At 35.9% G+C, this 17,230-nt stretch overlaps 2 protein-coding genes across 3 annotated transcripts; both read left to right on the forward strand.

The window, feature by feature from the left end:
- The first annotated feature begins 979 nt into the window (after positions 1 to 979).
- LOC110901303 (zinc finger MYM-type protein 1-like) lies at positions 980 to 3,511 on the forward strand. The gene has a single exon (XM_022148139.1). The coding sequence runs from the start codon at positions 980 to 982 to the stop codon at positions 3,509 to 3,511; it is 2,532 nt and encodes an 843-aa protein (XP_022003831.1).
- A 976-nt stretch (positions 3,512 to 4,487) lies between these two features.
- Positions 4,488 to 17,022, forward strand: LOC110898670 (lipoxygenase 2, chloroplastic). Of its 2 annotated transcripts, none has more exons than XM_022145486.2 (9): positions 4,488 to 4,894; positions 7,278 to 7,537; positions 8,894 to 9,131; positions 13,791 to 14,108; positions 14,186 to 14,271; positions 14,796 to 14,906; positions 15,335 to 15,636; positions 15,722 to 15,988; positions 16,091 to 17,022. In XM_022145486.2, exons 1-9 carry the CDS (start codon positions 4,510 to 4,512, stop codon positions 16,848 to 16,850), a joined length of 2,727 nt encoding a protein of 908 aa, XP_022001178.1. In that variant the 5' UTR covers positions 4,488 to 4,509; the 3' UTR covers positions 16,851 to 17,022. The 2 variants fall into 2 exon arrangements, with proteins under 2 accessions (XP_022001178.1, XP_035837981.1); XM_035982088.1 differs by having other exon boundaries at positions 14,189 to 14,271.
- The last annotated feature ends 208 nt before the right edge of the window (positions 17,023 to 17,230 follow it).

The raw sequence follows: 17,230 nt of genomic DNA on the forward strand, positions 1-17,230 counted from the left end.
TTTCGACTCGTATAACACATGGTTTTATTCAACCTATACAATACACAATTTTTTAAAGACATAATTTATATATATTATTAAATATTTAACATCACATTTATATAATCCGTGTAATACACGGGATTATAAGCTAGTAGCTATATATTTCAAAATTAAAAAATGAAAGAAAGTGTGTGGCAACCAATGCACGAGGTTCTCTCTTGAGCCAAACAATATACATCTCAAGCCAATTTGTTTTGGTTTTGAACAATTTGATCACATTAACGGTTTATAAACACCAAGATGTTTAGATGTCACATTAACACATGTATATATACAAAAATATTCACATTTCACTTGCAAACACATCATCTATTTATAAAGGTATGGACAGATATATGCTGATTAATTTGATTTATTATGTTAGAGATAATCCAGAGGCAGCTCTTGGGCTGGCCAAACTGGGCAGGCGCCCAAGGCCCAAATATGTTAGGGGCCCAACAGTTTTGTAACTTTATTATGTTATGTATATATCACATGCCCAAACACTGAACATTAAACCCCAAAGCTGAAGAAAAAAGGCCCAAATTCCAAATGCAGCCCAAATACTGAACAATATGTACATGGTGTGGGGCTTGTTAGTTCAAAAAAAAATAAATAAATAAACCCTTCAGCTGCGATCGTAGTTCGTGTACGGATTTTCAGTTTTTTGACTTTTTGCATTATCATCTGATCATCATATTATTCAAGATTTTATCCTAGGTATGTATTTTCAATTCTCGATTAATAGATTCTATTTTTTATTTTTATGTTTAGATTTATATAATTAGTAAATTACATGAGATGAAACCTTAAATCTTTTTTGTTTAGATTTATTGATTTAGAACTAGATGAAACTATGAATCTTTGATGTATAATTGTTTATTGTTTAGGTTTAGAGTTAGATGAAAACTACTAGTTTTAAACTTTGATTTTCTTTTCCTTTTTTTATCTAGAAATTATGCCACCCATTCCTAAATACAAATACCTATCCGGTAGTCAAAAACGTAAAAAGAAGAAGCTAGAGGAAGAAAAAGCAAAGGCCGACAAAGGGCGTATACTCAAGTTTTTCTCAAAACTACCTCAAGGTTCTAGTTCTAATGTTGAAGAAGATAATGTGGATGTTAATGTGGGTGAAGATAATGTGGGCGTTAATGTGGATGAAACTAATTTGGGTGAAGATGATGTTAATGTTAACGTGGGTGAAGATAATGCGGGTGAAGATGATGTTAATGTTAATGTAGACGAAGCTAATGTGGGTGAACATGATGCTAGTATTAATCCTAGTATTGATATTTTTGACCCTAGAAATTGGGATAAGCTTAATCCTAACTTGATTAATGAGTTGGTTATGAAAGGTCCAAAAAGAGATTTGACTATTGATAAGGGTCCCGTGGATAATGTTGGAAGACGATTTTCTAAATTCATGTATAATAGAATTCTATCAAACAGGGAGACGTGCGATAGAGAATGGCTAGTGTATTCGAAAGAGCTTGATAAAGTCTTTTGTTTTTGTTGTAAACTTTTTAGACAAGGGTATAAAAAAGGCGGGTTGGATAATGAAGGTTATTCAGATTGGAAGCATGCTTCTCAAGGTCTTAAAGACCATGAAGTTAGCTTTGAACATCTCAAGCATATGCATCAATGGTTTGAAATGCGTCAAAGGTTGGATAACAATGAAACAATTGACAAAGAAGCATATGAGCATTTCAAAAAAGAAAAAGATTATTGGAAAGAAGTAATTTTTAGGATTATTGCTCTTGTGAAATTTCTTGCTAAACATGGCTTAGCTTTTCGTGGGTCAAATGAGAAGTTGTATCAAAAAAGCAATGGAAACTTTTTGGGATTGGTTGAGATGTTGGAAGAGTTTGATCCGATTATGAAAGAACACGTGCGGCGTATTTTGAATGATGAACTCCATATACATTATCTTGGGCACAATATCCAAAACGAGTTGATACAATTATTAGCTGATCAAGTTAAAACAGAAATCATCAAAAGGATAAAACAAGCAAAGTATTACTCCATTATACTCGATTGCACGCCTGATATATGTCACCAAGAGCAAATGTCCATAATTGTGAGGTATGTGAATTTTAACTCTAATTCTATGACAGTTGAGGAATCGTTTTTAGGTTTTTTGGTTGTTGATGATACCACGGGTAAGGGACTTTTTGATGTTACATCTAAGGAATTGGAGTCTCTAGGTCTTGATATTGCTGATATGCGCGGTCAAGGCTATGATAATGGGGCGAACATGAAAGGAAAACGTAGTGGAGTTCAAAGTAGATTTCTAGAAAAAAATCCTAGAGCTTTGTATAGTGCTTGTGGTTGTCATAGTCTTAATCTTGTGTTGTGTGACATGGCAAACACGATTACTAAGTCTAGGGTATTTTTTGGAACAATACAACGTATATATACTATCTTTGCCAATTCTATTAATAGGTGGCAAATTTTGAAAGACAATGTTAAAGGACTGACTCTTAAATCATTGTCTGTCACTCGTTGGGAAAGTCGTGTAGATAGTATTAAGCCTATTAGAACTCAACTTGTAGAAGTAAGAAAAGCTTTGAAAGAAGTTAGTGTCTCGGATAAAGATCCTAAAATTCAAAGCGAAGCTAGATCACTTGAAAAGCATGAGGTTGGTGACTATGAATTTTTGGTGCAAATCGTCATTTGGTATGAACTATTATCAAATGTGAATGTGGTGAGCAAAAAGTTGCAATCAAAGGATGTGGTTCTTGATGTTGCTATTGATGAAGTGGCCACATTGATTAAGTACTTCAAAAATTATAGAGAAGTGGGGTTTTCTAAGGCGATTGATGAAGCTATAGAAATTGCCAATGAATTAGGTATTTATGCGGAATTCCCTCAAAAACGTGTGATACGTAGGAAAAAACAGTTTGATGAGAATTCAAGTGTTGAAGAAGTTATATTTTCACTCGATGATGATTTCAAAGTCAACTACTTTTTATGTATTGTTGATCAAGATATAAGTTCTCTTGAAACAAGATTCGATCAATACCAAAAATTCGAAAAAATATTTGGGTTTTTGTTTCCTAAAAAATTGAAGACACTAGATGAAGAAGATCTTAAGGCTCGTTGTTATCGTCTTCAAGATGCATTAAAATATAAAGAAGAATCGGACGTTGATGCTAAAGAACTTTATTTGGAGTTGAAGTTGATTAAGACCTTCTTACCAAGTCACATTGTTAGCCCTATCGATGCTTTAAACGATATCATGCGGCTCGGTCATTGTCCTAATGCTATAAATGCATATCATGTGCTTTTGACACTTCCGGTAACGGTGGCATCGGCAGAGAGAAGCTTTTCTAAATTGAAGTTGTTGAAGTCTTATTTGCGATCGTCAATGTCTCAAGAAAGACTTAATGGATTGGCAATGATATCTCTTGAAAACGAAATATTAGAAGGTATGGAATATAAAGACTTGATCGAGAGCTTTGCTTCCAAAAATGCTAGGAGAGCCTCATGATTTGCTTAAGTAAGTTAGTTCGATCATTTAGCTACACTAGTATTGTTTTGTTTATTTTATAACAATTAATCAATTATCGTTGCATCGTGGTTTTTGGATATATAAAATGATAAGTTTATATTATAGAAAGGGGCCCAATTTTTTTATCTCGCACGAGGCCCAAAAGTTTTTTATTATTCTCGAGGACGGCTCTGAGATAATCTTTATCATAGCTAGGGTGAAAAACATGTTAGGTTGGTTACTTTGTTGGTTGGTGACTTGTAATTGATGAAGCCAAATACAATCTTTATTTATTTTTTCCATAGACATCAACTATAACTTGAAGACAATTAAAATAATAGATTAAGAAAACAGGATTCTGTGCCTGTTTATCTAAATGCGTCTACCGGTTTGGTGTAAAATTAATTGTAATTAACTTTTAAAGGGATAAAATAAAGGGTTGATAGGCTGTAATCGAAATGATGGGTCAACTTATAAATTATAAATTTTTATTATGATTATAAATGATTTAGTAGGTCAATCTGGTTCTTTACAACCCATCCAAACCCGACCCATTTGTTAGACGAAACAATTTGTTTACAACCCGAGCTGTTTAAGCCCATCCAAACTCTATTTTATCCTATGGTGTTTCTTATCGTATTGAAATTAAATATGGTGTTTCTTATCGTATTGAAATTAGATACCACACATTATTTGTAACCCTTGTGTTTTTCCATCGTATTGTCAAATGCACTATAGCCATAACCCTTGTGTTTTTCCATCGTATTGTCAATTGCACTATAGCCATACGTAACAATATATCAATAATATTGATAACAATAATACTTATTATTATTTTTATAGAAAGTCCTGATAATAAATAATTATAACACGTGATAAAATATCTATTTGTCACAGACAACATTTTCCCATTAAGAAATTAAGCATTTCCCCCTATATATATAAATAGAGAGGTTGTTGTTCACTTTGAGATTACAAAAACAAGAGTGAGAGTAATCATGTTGAAGCCTCAACTTAAGCAATCCCATTCTCTTCTTAATGTATTCCCAATCCAGAAGCCCTTCATCCACGGTGACTCGGCCAACCATTCGTCCTCCTCCGCATACGCCCTGACCATTCTTCGCCAACACACGTCGTTCGCTAAGAAATCCACTACAACTGGTGCTCGATCAACCTCTATTGCTGGTAACATTAAAGCCATATCTATTCCCTTTCTTACCAAGGAGACCACGGTGAAGTGTGTCATCACAATTCTACCTACCATTGGATCCACCCTTGATGGTATAAGTAATGCTGGTGTAAGTCTTGGTGGTGTTACCGATGTTGTCTCTGATCTTCTAGGCCGGTCTTTCCTCTTGGAGCTCGTTTCTAATGACCTTGATTGTACGTGCATACCTTTTTTTAAGTTTTAACATTAGTATACATATTATCTTTTTATTTAACGGTAGACCCTTGCTAGAGGAAAAAAAAATACAACCTAAAAAGAATATTATATATATTATATATATAATAGAATTACCAACTGTTTTGTAAATAGTGATTTGAGTTCTTTTTTTGTTTTTTTGTTTTTTTTTTTTGTATTTTGTATACTTTTACCTTTCAAATTTCAGTATTGATGCTTAAAATCCCTTAACTTTTTAAAGACTTTGAAATCGAGTTTTACGTGTTTATATTTTTTACACGTGTTGCTATAAATTATATAGAGAAAAATGCTCGGATAGTCCCTGTGGTTTGCCCATTTTTCACCTTTAGTCCCTAACTTTCTAAAATTACAGCTATAGTCCCCAACTTTCGCAATTTCGTTCTTGGATAGTCCCTGGCACGGATGGGGGTTAATTTTTTGTGTTAAGTGGATGTGAAATGACCAAAATACCCCTACTGTTAAATAATAATATCAGTCAAAGTCAACATCCCCATCTCCATCTCTTAAACCCCTACAACCACCGTAACCTCTACCATCACCACCGACTGCCACCAATCCCCATCCTAAAAATAACAAAATTCACAGCCATGATTTATACCCCAAAATTTAGAACTCAACAAAATCACAAAATTCATGAAACAGAGCAAATAAATTAAACCCATAAAACACACACAAATTGCTTCAAAATTAAACAATTTTTTTTGAAGCGAACGTGAAACAAAGCAGGTGTGTCAATACCAAACCACAAAATTAAATAAAATCATTTACTTCGTAGCTATGATTTATACCCTAAAATTAAACTCACAAAATTAAATAAAATCATTAACTACCGTTGTCGTTGCCGTTACTCCGGCTAAAGCCGGCTGTCAAATCGGCACAGTGGGTGGAGGAGGTGGTGGTGGCGGATGATGGTGGTGTTGTCGCTGCCGTTACCGTCGTCGCTGTCGCTGCCGGCGCCGACTGTCAAATCGGCACCAATTTGAGGTAAAAACTATACCATTCTACTCGTATTCATGGCCTGAATAAAAGCCCTATAGTTTTTGAGTGGTGATCGTACCGATTGAACATGAATTTCTGAAATGAAATCACAGGGCGATTTCAAGGGTTCACACAGGGAAGAAAGCACAGTGGGTGGAGGAGGTGGTGGTGGCTGATTACGGTGATAGAGGTGGTGGTGGCGGATGATGGTGGTTAGTGGTGGTTGTGGCAGTGGCGGCATGGCGGTGAAAGACGGCGAGGATGATGGGTTGGTGATGGAGGTGTTGACAGGCGGTGGGGTTTTATGGTGGTGGTGGAGATGAAGGTGGTGGTGGTTTAGAGAGAGAGAGAAGGGTCTGAAGGTGATGAACTGATGATGAAAAATGAATGTGGTAGGGATGTTTGGTTTTTATATTTTAAGAAAAATATTTAATTAATTCATTTTGTTTTACTTAAGGGTATTATAATCATTTTACACCAACTTAACTGAGAAAACTAACCACCATCCATGTTAGGGACTATCCGGGAACGAAAATTGAAAAGTTGGGGACTATAGAGGTAATTTTAAAAAGTTAGTGACTAAAGGTGAAAAAAAGGAAAAACCACAGGAACTATCCGGGCATTTAACTCAATTATATATAATAGAATTACCAACTTTTGTAAATAGTGATTTGAGTTCTTTTTTTGTCTTTTTGTATTTTGTATACTTTTACACTTCAAATTTTTTCAGTATTGATAGTATTGATATTGATGCTTACAATCCCTTAATTTTTTATAGATTTTGTAATCGAGTTTTACGTATTTAATTTTTACAGAAGTGTTGCTATAAATTCAAGTTAATTTACGTTTTGACGTAAATTTTTCCGGAAATGAGTTGAGTCAAATGTAATACGTTTTCGTTCTAATTTTTATTTACATTTTTAGTTGGTCTATATATTCAGTTAAAATTGTTATGGAACGCCGCGGTAACGCGGAAGGCAATTTAATGGTTATATATATTATCTAAACTTCAAAATAAAAACATGTCACAAAGGACAAAAAATAAATGATGACCCTACATATCTACATGATTTTAAGTTTTTGGAATATCGAAATAAGATAAGAAAAATATTTGAGGAAAATTACATCCATACAAATTATTTTTATGTTCGTTAGAAATTTCTTTTACTACATTACAATTTTATATTATGAAATTTATTTCTACTCTTAATTAGTTATGATCTTCAATATCCGGCATTAGTTACGATTTAATTTAGAAAAAAATGAACCTGATTAGTTTAATTAAAGGTAATGTGAAATTAAAATTCACTTTTTACTTTAAAGAGTATGTTAAAAGTTATGAAAATTTTAAATTACTTGATACAGCAAATGGTAACCAGAAGACGCTGAGGGCATACGCGAGATATGAAGCTTTGGATTTCGACATTAGCATTTACACCTATAAATGTAACTTTGATGTCCCTGAAGATTTCGGAGAAATAGGAGCTGTGTTGGTAGAAAATGAGTATAGCAAGAAGATGTTCTTCAAGAACATTGTTCTTAATAATGGTGTTACCTTCACATGTGAATCTTGGGTTCACTCCAAAAATGATAACCCGGATAAAAGAATCTTTTTCGCTGACAAGGTCGACACTAATCTTATTTATTTTTCTATCTAATTAATGTGTTACATATTTAGGTATATGTTTAAGATTTTGCATATCTGATGCTAAGTAAATATAGTCTTAATCAATGTCTAGTAATTAGATGTTTACAATTTTTGGAATAAATTGATATGTTGTGATTTAGTGAAAACTTTATTACCAGGGGCTTAAATGTTAGCTTCAAAAAGTTAAAAAAACAGCAGTTTTTATAAAAGGGTAGCTTTAATGGTTTGTGATAACATAGTGTTATCTTTTAAAAAAATAAAATAAAATTAAAAAAAAAAACTGGTAAATGGGTATGTCGCTACTCAACCTAGCAGCATCTTCCTTCTTTTTACCATTTTTTTTTAATTTTTATTCAGCGTTTAACTTGTCTTTTTCATAATATCTCTACATATAAAAATCCATTTTACATAGTTTTATTTAAAAGAAAGCTTCTACGTCTCGATAAAAATTTTATTAACAACTAAGCTGTGTACACAAAATAATATATGACACCAATTACCAAAATATATATTATTTTAACTCAGTTTTAATCTAAATTTATGATAAATGTAGAAAATTAAACTAAAAATGTGTATTTAGATTATTTAAAAATATTATGATATGCTACATTAATTAAAAAAAAAAACCTAAAAGAAGTGTTAAATGAAAATTGAAAAATAAGAAAGAAAAGAATGAAGGATATGAGTTATGACTACCTTGTATATCATCACCAATTTTTTGAACACCCCATTTAAAAAGAAAACCAAAGATCATGATCGTAAGAAAGAAAACTTTTTTGTATTACTATGCAGTACTATCATTTCCAGGTGAAATCTATAACTAATTGTAAAACTACGCAATTCTTTCTTATATTTCATTTGATATATAAGTTTTTTACTAATAACTTTTAATATATTTTTAAATCTAAATACATAGTTTTGTTTATTTTTTTATAGATTCTTATGTAAATTATATCGAAAATCAAGTTATACTTAAAACATAATATTTTTTGGTCTCATGACCATAAAAAGATACCTTATTTTTAATACACTTTGATTTTAAGAAAAGTTATATTGGAATAAATTTAAAAAAAATAAAAATAAAAAGGTTAGATTTTTCTTAAATATTATCAGTTACTTGACAAAATCAAGTTATATATTAACAAAACTACTCAAAAAAGAGTATATTTTAATTTGATGATTCCGCTTCCTCTAGAACTAACTGTGCAGGTGGTTTTTATGAGGTAACAAAAAAAAAAAAATTTGGAAAAGAAGGTGGTTTTATGCTGTTTTATGTCATGTCAACGAAACTAATAGCCGATGAGTTATGACTAGTCGATATCTGTTTGTGTAGTCTTACCTTCCATCTGAAACGCCGAATGGACTAAAGTCGTTAAGAGAGCACGATATGGAATCGCTTCGAGGCAACGGCGAAGGGGAGCGTAAATCATTTGAAAGGATATACGATTATGATGTATACAACGATCTTGGAGCTCCGGACGAGGAATTAAGTTTAGCACGACCAGTACTCGGTGGTGAGAAACATCCTTACCCTAGGCGGTGTCGCACTGGTCGCAAGATGTCCTCTATAGGTATAACATGAATTATGTGTTGTTTTGGGCGTTAGTTATTTGTTTGAGGGTTTTCTACTCTACATGAGCGTGAGTGAAGAGGGGCTCACGGTCACGTGCATACTATGTCGCCTTCACGTGAGTGGGACGTGACACGTGAGGGCGTAAGTGTGCTCACGGCATAAACATGGAATAACTTTTACTCGTTAGGTTTAAAAAAAACATGAAATACATAGTTTGCTTATTTCTTTTGCCAGGACGTTCCAACATAAATTTTAATAAAGAGTGTGTCTATTGGCACACCAAACCCTAGCAAAATTAGGGTTTATCTACGCTGCGTATAGACGCTGCGTATTGATCTATACGCAGCGTATAGGGTGCGTATAGGGTTAACCCTATACGCTGCGTATTGACCGATACGCAGCGTAGATAAACCCTAGATCTCAGTGCCCGATAACCAATCATTGCACAGAAAACAAGGTGTCTCTACGCTGCGTATAGGTCAATACGCAGCGTATAGGGTTAACCCTATACGCTGCGTATAGACCAATACGCAGCGTAGATATAATATCTGCAAAATTGAGGTCATTTTGGTAGGTTTGAAGTATCAAAAATTTGTCAGGTTTATATACGCTGCGTATTGACCAATACGCAGCGTATATAACACTAACTCAGTTAGCATACTTAACTTAGTTAGCATACTTAACTCAGTTAGCATACTTAACTGAACAGTACAGGGACCATTTGTGTCAATTTTCGAAACTTCAGGGACTATTTTTGTAAAAATTGAAACTTCAGGGACTAAAGTGTAAATATATCAAAAATCTGTAAAAATTGAAACTTCCAGAACTTTATCTATACAACAGTTAAATAACCTGCCAGAATTTTATATGTACACCATAGTATATAACATTTCAGAATATGTTAAACCGTTTACACCAAAAGTTTAATATATACAAGACAAGTTTGTGCATACATAACAAAATGATAAAAGACTACTGCTGTTGCTCCTGCTGCTGCTGATGCTGATCCCATTCCGCATCCGTAATGAAGGGTAGTGGAGGTAACCCGTCATGTTGTTGCTGCTGCTGCAGCGCCGCAGCCACCCACTCCATCAAATAGTTGTTACTTTCAGCTAACCGAAGCTGCCGAAGCGGTGGTGGCTGCGGAATGACAGCGACCGGCTCATGCGGCTCCGGCGGCTCCGGATCGTGCAGGGGATATACCGGAGGGAACTGTTCCGGCAGAATTGTAAGCTCGTATTGCGTGCCGTCCAGTTTCTTTAACCGCTTCCCGCATGGGAAGTCTTTGGTAATATGCATTCCATTTACTGTGTTCATCCCCATCCGCTTCGGCAGTGTCGCCGGGCCTACACGGGCGCGGTCCTTCTCCGGATTATAGCCCAACGAAAAGGCTATCCTGGTCACGTAGGCGCCGCCGAATAGCAGTCCGCGCTCCTGTCGATGATGCGCGGAGGCGAAGTACTGCGCCAACCCGTAGGCGAGAGCACACGGCCTCTTGTATAAGAGGTAATACAAGAAAAACAAATCACCACTCTTACACCACTCCCGGCTTTTGTTTCGAGCAGTGATCGAAGTGGAAATCATCTTATGCAAATACTTGCATAAATGGAAACCAGTCAGTAAATAATAAACACTTGACATCGACTAAATGAGGATAAAAAAAATATATTTTTGACTCGTTACGGATTTTGACGCGCGTAACGGACCTACGCGCCTTACGGTTCGACTTCGACGAAATAAAAAAAAATATTTTAACGACGAACTTAGTTTCGACGCTCGTTAGGACCGTACGCGCCTTCCGAGCGTCGAAACTAAGATCGTCGTTAAATTATATTTTTTTTATTATTTAGTCCACGTCGAACCGTAAGTCGTGTAGGTCCCTAACGAGCGTCGAAATAAGTTCGTCGTTAAAATATAAAACGACGAACTTAGTTTCGACGCTCGTTAGAGACCTACGCGCCTTACGGTTCGACTTCGACTAAATAAAAAAATATTTTAACGACGAACTTAGTTTCGACGCTCGTTAGGACCGTACGCGCCTTACGAGCGTCAAAACTAAGATCGTCGTTAAAATATGTTTTTTTTTATTATTTAGTCGAAGTCGAACCAAAAGGTGCGTAGGTCCCTAACGAGCGTCGAAACTAAGTTCGTCGTTTTATATTTTAACGACGAACTTATTTCGACGCTCGTTAGGGACCTACGCGCCTTATGGTTCGACTTCGACTAAATAATAAAAAAAAATATTTTTTATTTCGTCGAAGTCGAACCGTAAGGCGCGTAAGTCTCTAACGGGCTTCGACGCCCGTTAGGGACCTACGCGACTTACGGTTCGACATGGACTAAATAATAAAAAAAATATAATTTAAACAGAAAACTGTTTTTTTTTAAACAGATTTTTTTTAAACATATATTTTTTTAATTATTTAGTCGAAGTCGAACCGTAAGGCGCGTAGGTCCCTAACGAGCGTCGAAATAAGATCGAAGTTTTATATTTTACCGACGATCTTAGTTTCGACGCTCGTTAGGGACCTATGCGACTTACGGTTCGACTTGACTAAATAATTAAAAAATATACATGAGAAACGCCCCTATTTCGCAGCCGTTTGGGGCTGCGTTTGCAGCCGTAAACCGGCGTTTAAACGACTGCAAACGCCGCCCCAAACGACAGCGATTTGGCAGCCGTTTGTGGCTGCGTTTGCAGCCGTTTAAACGCCCTTTTACGGCTGCAAACGCAGCCGCAAACGACAGCGAAATTGCAGCCGTAAAGGGCGTTTAAACGGCGCGTAGGTCCCTAACGAGCGTCGAAATAAATTCGTCGTTAAAATATAAAACGACGAACTTAGTTTCGACGCTCGTTAGAGACCTACGCGCCTTACAGTTCAACTTCGACAAACTAAATAAAAAAAATATTTTAACGACGAACTTAGTTTCGACGCTCGTTAGGACTGTACGCGCCTTACGAGCGTCAAAACTAAGATCGTCGTTAAATTATATTTTTTATTATTTAGTCGAAGTCGAACTATAAGGCGCGTAGGTCCCCAACGAGCGTCGAAACTAAGATCGAAGTTTTATATTTTAACGATGATCTTAGTTTCGACGCTCGTTAGGGACCTATGCGCCTTACGGTTCGACGTGGACTAAATAATAAAAAAAATATAATTTGACGACGATCTTAGTTTCGACGCTCGTAAGGCGCGTACGGTCCTAAGGAGCGTCGAAACTAAGTTCGTCGTTAAAATTTTTTTTTATTTCGTCGAAGTCGAACCGTAAGGCGCGTAGGTCTCTAACGGGCTTCGACGCCCCCATATCTATCGTATCCACTGTATCCACCTTCACCCCCGTATCCACTGTAACCACCTTCACCCCCGTATCCACTGTAACCACCTTCACCCCCGTATCCACTGTAACTTCCGTATCCACCTTCACCCCTGTATACCCCGTAACCCGGATACGATTGTTGCGTCGGGTAATACGGTTCATCAACAGGTGCATTCTCAGCACCGTATCCACTTTGTTGCACGTACGAAGATTCATACCCGTATCCGTAATCTGGATACACTTGATCCGCCGGGTAATTTGGTTCATCAACAGGTGGAGTGGGAGTCTTGTTCAAGTCTGGCAACTGTGTTTTTTGAGCAACAGGGACTCCAGACACAACCTCCTCCTCCTCATTGGCAGCATTTGCTCCCCATGTGTCGTTAGAATAGTGATTACCGAAATAATTATCGTTCCAAAATGATGACATTTTAACAAGATTGAACAAAAAACAGAACAAATGATTTTGGTTTGGGGAGTAAATTCTCTACTAAAGAAGAAGAATATGAAACACAGAAGAAAAGAAAATAGATGTAAATGATGTTGCTTGTTCGAAGATGAAAAGAAGGCAGAGCTAAATAGACTTTTAAATTTACTTCAATACGCAGCGTATAGATCTCTACTCTCCGTATTGCTTTATTCACGTGCCTGGACAACATCGTATCATTGTCAAATCATTCTGACATACGCTGCGTAGAGACCTCTACGCTGCGTATAGGGTTACCAATATACGCAGCGTATTGGTCTCTACGCAGCGTATGTCAGACTGATTTGACATGGTACTAGGTTTGACTGTCTGGTCGTGCACCTGCCCCTTATATACGCTGCGTGGAGGTCAATACACAACGTATAGGGTTAACCCTATACGCTGCGTATTGACCTCTACGTAGCGTATGTAAACCCTAAGTGTGCAGATAGCCTGCCAAGGTGTGCAAATAGTGAGGGCCTTAATAAAAATCGAGTTGTTTTCAAAATAAGTATTTTATGGTCCCGTAAACAGTTGTTCACAATTTTAGTTGAACATTAATCTTTTATTTTTTAAGAACTAATTGTTTAAAAATAATTGCATACAAGTTTTTAAAGAAATTACTCACTCTCTCTCTCTCTCTCCGTAAGTAACTAGGTATAAGTATAACGCATGGTTAGTGAAAAATGAAAGTAAGTAGCTCTCCTACTTATGCGTGGTTCAAACTCACCTCACACTCACATTCCATATGTATAAAACATGCCGTGGGGATGAAACCGAAAATCATATCGTTTAAATATGTGATCTGCGATGAATGAATGTAAGAATATTGGATCCGGAATTTATTGAAGTTTAACATAGTATGTTGAATTACAGATCCGTTAACAGAAACTAGAACTGCACTCCCTTTTTATATACCGGCTGATGAAGATTTTTCTGAGATAAAGCAAGCTACCTTTGGAGCAAAGACTTTGTACACTGCGCTCCATGCGGTTGTACCGCTTCTAGAATCAGTTTTTACAGATACAACCGAAGGATTTCCATTATTCACAGACATAGACATGCTTTTTAATCAAGGTGTTAATGTCCCAGCCCCTGACGATGGAATCCTAAGTGTTTTCCCTGCACTTTTGAAAAAGACTGATGATACTAAAAATGCTGTTATCCAGTTTGAGACCCCTGAAACCATGGACAGTAAGCATTTTTTAATTTTTGCATCATTGTACATGGTTTGTTAGTTTAACTTTTGTGTGTATTCAATATATGTGCAGGAGACAGATTCTCATGGCTCAGCGATGAGGAATTTTGCAGACAAATGCTTGCTGGTCTCAATCCGTGTAGCATACAATTGGTCTCGGTATGTTTATGTGATGGGAACAATCATTAAAATGACCATATTGACCGAAAAAATTACCAAAATATAAAAGTGTGTCTAAGGTAGCTAAAATTTAGTTTGCGATTTACAAGTGGTTTCTTTTTCTTGACCTTTAATAAAAGCATCGGCTAAGGCTGAAATATAGCCGCGCCTGCGCTTTATTAGATGGTAACTAAAAATAGATAGGCTAAAATTTAGCCGTCGACAAAATTTAGCCCAAAGTTTACAAATGTATTATTTTGTTTGGTTATTTCACGGATCTCATCGTATTTTTCAATGTTTTCTGTCTCCACTAAAATTTATCCCACGTTTTACCGTCTTAGCCGCTCGGTGTTTTGTCCACTCCTGATTGGTTATTTAGATAGGTCTGTTTTGGAAAAGGCTAATATTCGATGTTTATTTTGATATTTTTTCAGTCAACATGTATATTTTAGTGAGTTTCCCTTGTGTGAAATAGTTGTGTCTTCATAATAAGATGATTAATTATGACATGTATGCATATCTAGGAATGGCCATTGATGAGTAAATTGGATCCTGAAATCTACGGACCAGCTGAATCCGCAATCACAAAGGAGATTGTTGAGAAGGAGATTAAAGATTTCATGACTTTTGACGAGGTAAGGCGAAAGAGGGTAGGGATCTTGTACTTTAATCCAGAAGTGTGAGAAGTGTATGAAGTGTATTATAACACTACATATAAAACTATATAACACCATATAAACACCGTATAACACTATGTAACACCATATAACACTACGTAACACTATATAACACTATATAACAAATATAACACTATGCATCTATCATAGACATGCTATCAGACAAAATATAGTGTTATATTTGTTATATAGTGTTACATAGTGTTACATAGTGTTATATGGTGTTATATAGTGTTATACGGTGTTTATATGGTGTTATATATAGTGTTATAATACACTTCTCACACTTCTGGATTAATGTACAGGATCCTCTATCAGACGAAAGATAAATTAAATTGATAACTTATGATGTGAAGTATTGAAAAAAAAAAGTAATGTTGTTGCAGGCTTTAGCACAAAAGAAATTATTCATGCTAGATTACCATGACCTGCTCCTGCCTTATGTTAACAAATTAAGAGATCTCAAAACGACAACTCTATACGGTTCAAGAACTTTGATGTTCCTTCATCCTGATGGAACATTAAAGCCCATAGCCATTGAGTTAACTCACCCACCATATGATGGGAAACCAGCATGGAAACATGTCTACACACCCGCTCAGGTTGCCACTGATTTGTGGCTCTGGAGGCTAGCCAAGGCTCATGTATTGGCTCATGATGCTGGTTATCACCAACTTATTAGCCATTGGTCGGTTCCCTTTTCCCCTTTGATAACCTACTTGTTTGCATTTGAGCTAGTTAGTTCATTTATTATATTTCTTATAACAATGCAGGCTAAGAACACATTGTGCTATAGAGCCTTACATAATTGCTACTAACCGCCATCTAAGCCAAATGCATCCTATGAGTCGACTACTTCTCCCTCATTGTCGTTACACTATGCAGATAAATTCTCTAGCTAGACTAATCCTCATCAATGCCGGCGGTATCTTAGAGAAAATATTTTTTCCAGATGAATATTCTATGCAGCTTTCCTCAGATGTATACGATCAACTATGGCGGTTTGATCATGAAGCACTTCCAGCTGACCTGATTAATAGGTAAACATCTTACACAAAAACAATAATAATATAAATTATTAAGGAAAGTACGTTGCCATTCTATCAAACTTATTGCTTTGTATTTTCTATGGTATTGTTTAGGGGTATAGCAGTTGAAGATCCAACTGCACCACATGGTTTAAAGCTTGCAATTGAGGATTATCCTTATGCAAATGATGGTTTACTTATTTACGATGCCATTAAACAATGGGCAACTTCTTATGTCAACCATTATTATCCACAAGCGAATCTAGTCGAATCTGATGAAGAGCTTCAAGCATGGTGGAATGATATTCGTACGGTTGGTCACGGAGACAAGAAAGATGAACCATGGTGGCCACAACTCAAAACCCAAGACGATTTGATTGGAATTGTTTCGACTATCATGTGGGTGACCGCAGGCCAACATTCAGCGGTCAATTTCGGTCAATATGATTTAGGGGGATATATCCCCTATAGGCCGACAGTCGCCAGAACCAATATGCCTAATGAAGACCCCACAGATGAAGAATGGAAGTCGTTTATAGATCGACCTGAGGATGCTTTATTGAAATGTTTTCCGTCCCAACTCCAAGGTATACAAATGTTAGTGCTTTATGATATTTTATCAAGTCATTCGCCAGATGAAGAATATATCGGTGGAAATACTAACGCGACATGGGAGGCGGAGCCTACTATAAAGGCGGCTTTTGAGGAGTTCCGTGGAAGGCTTAATGAGCTGGAAGCAATCATAGACTCGAGGAACACCGATCCCAATTTGAAGAATCGTTGTGGCGCAGGGTTAGTTCCGTATCAACTATTCAAACCGTACTCAGAAAGTGGTGTGACCGGGAGAGGTGTTGCAAACAGCATATCCATTTAGTTGGATTGTTATGTGGTAATAAGGTCCTAATCCATGATTTAGTTGTGTTTTATCCTTAACTGGAATAAGTTGATCGCTTTGGTGATAGCAAACTCAATAGATAGATATCTGATGGGTTTGAGTCAGTATACCTAACGAGTATCTAAATATTAATAAAAGACTACAAATAATGCCACATGGCATTCTCTCCTTCAACTTTATAAATTTTATTTATATTTGTTTAATATATTTCTTTTAATATTAATAACCAATATATAGAGATCACTTATCTTTATCTTTATTTTAATATTAATAAATTCAATTAATAATATTATAAATATCTAATAAATTATTAATATCTCTTGAACTAATTTGAAAATAATTAATCCATAAATATTAAA

Source organism: Helianthus annuus, chromosome 13, assembly GCF_002127325.2.
Source record: "Helianthus annuus cultivar XRQ/B chromosome 13, HanXRQr2.0-SUNRISE, whole genome shotgun sequence".
In the NCBI taxonomy this organism is placed as follows: Eukaryota; Viridiplantae; Streptophyta; class Magnoliopsida; order Asterales; family Asteraceae; genus Helianthus; species Helianthus annuus.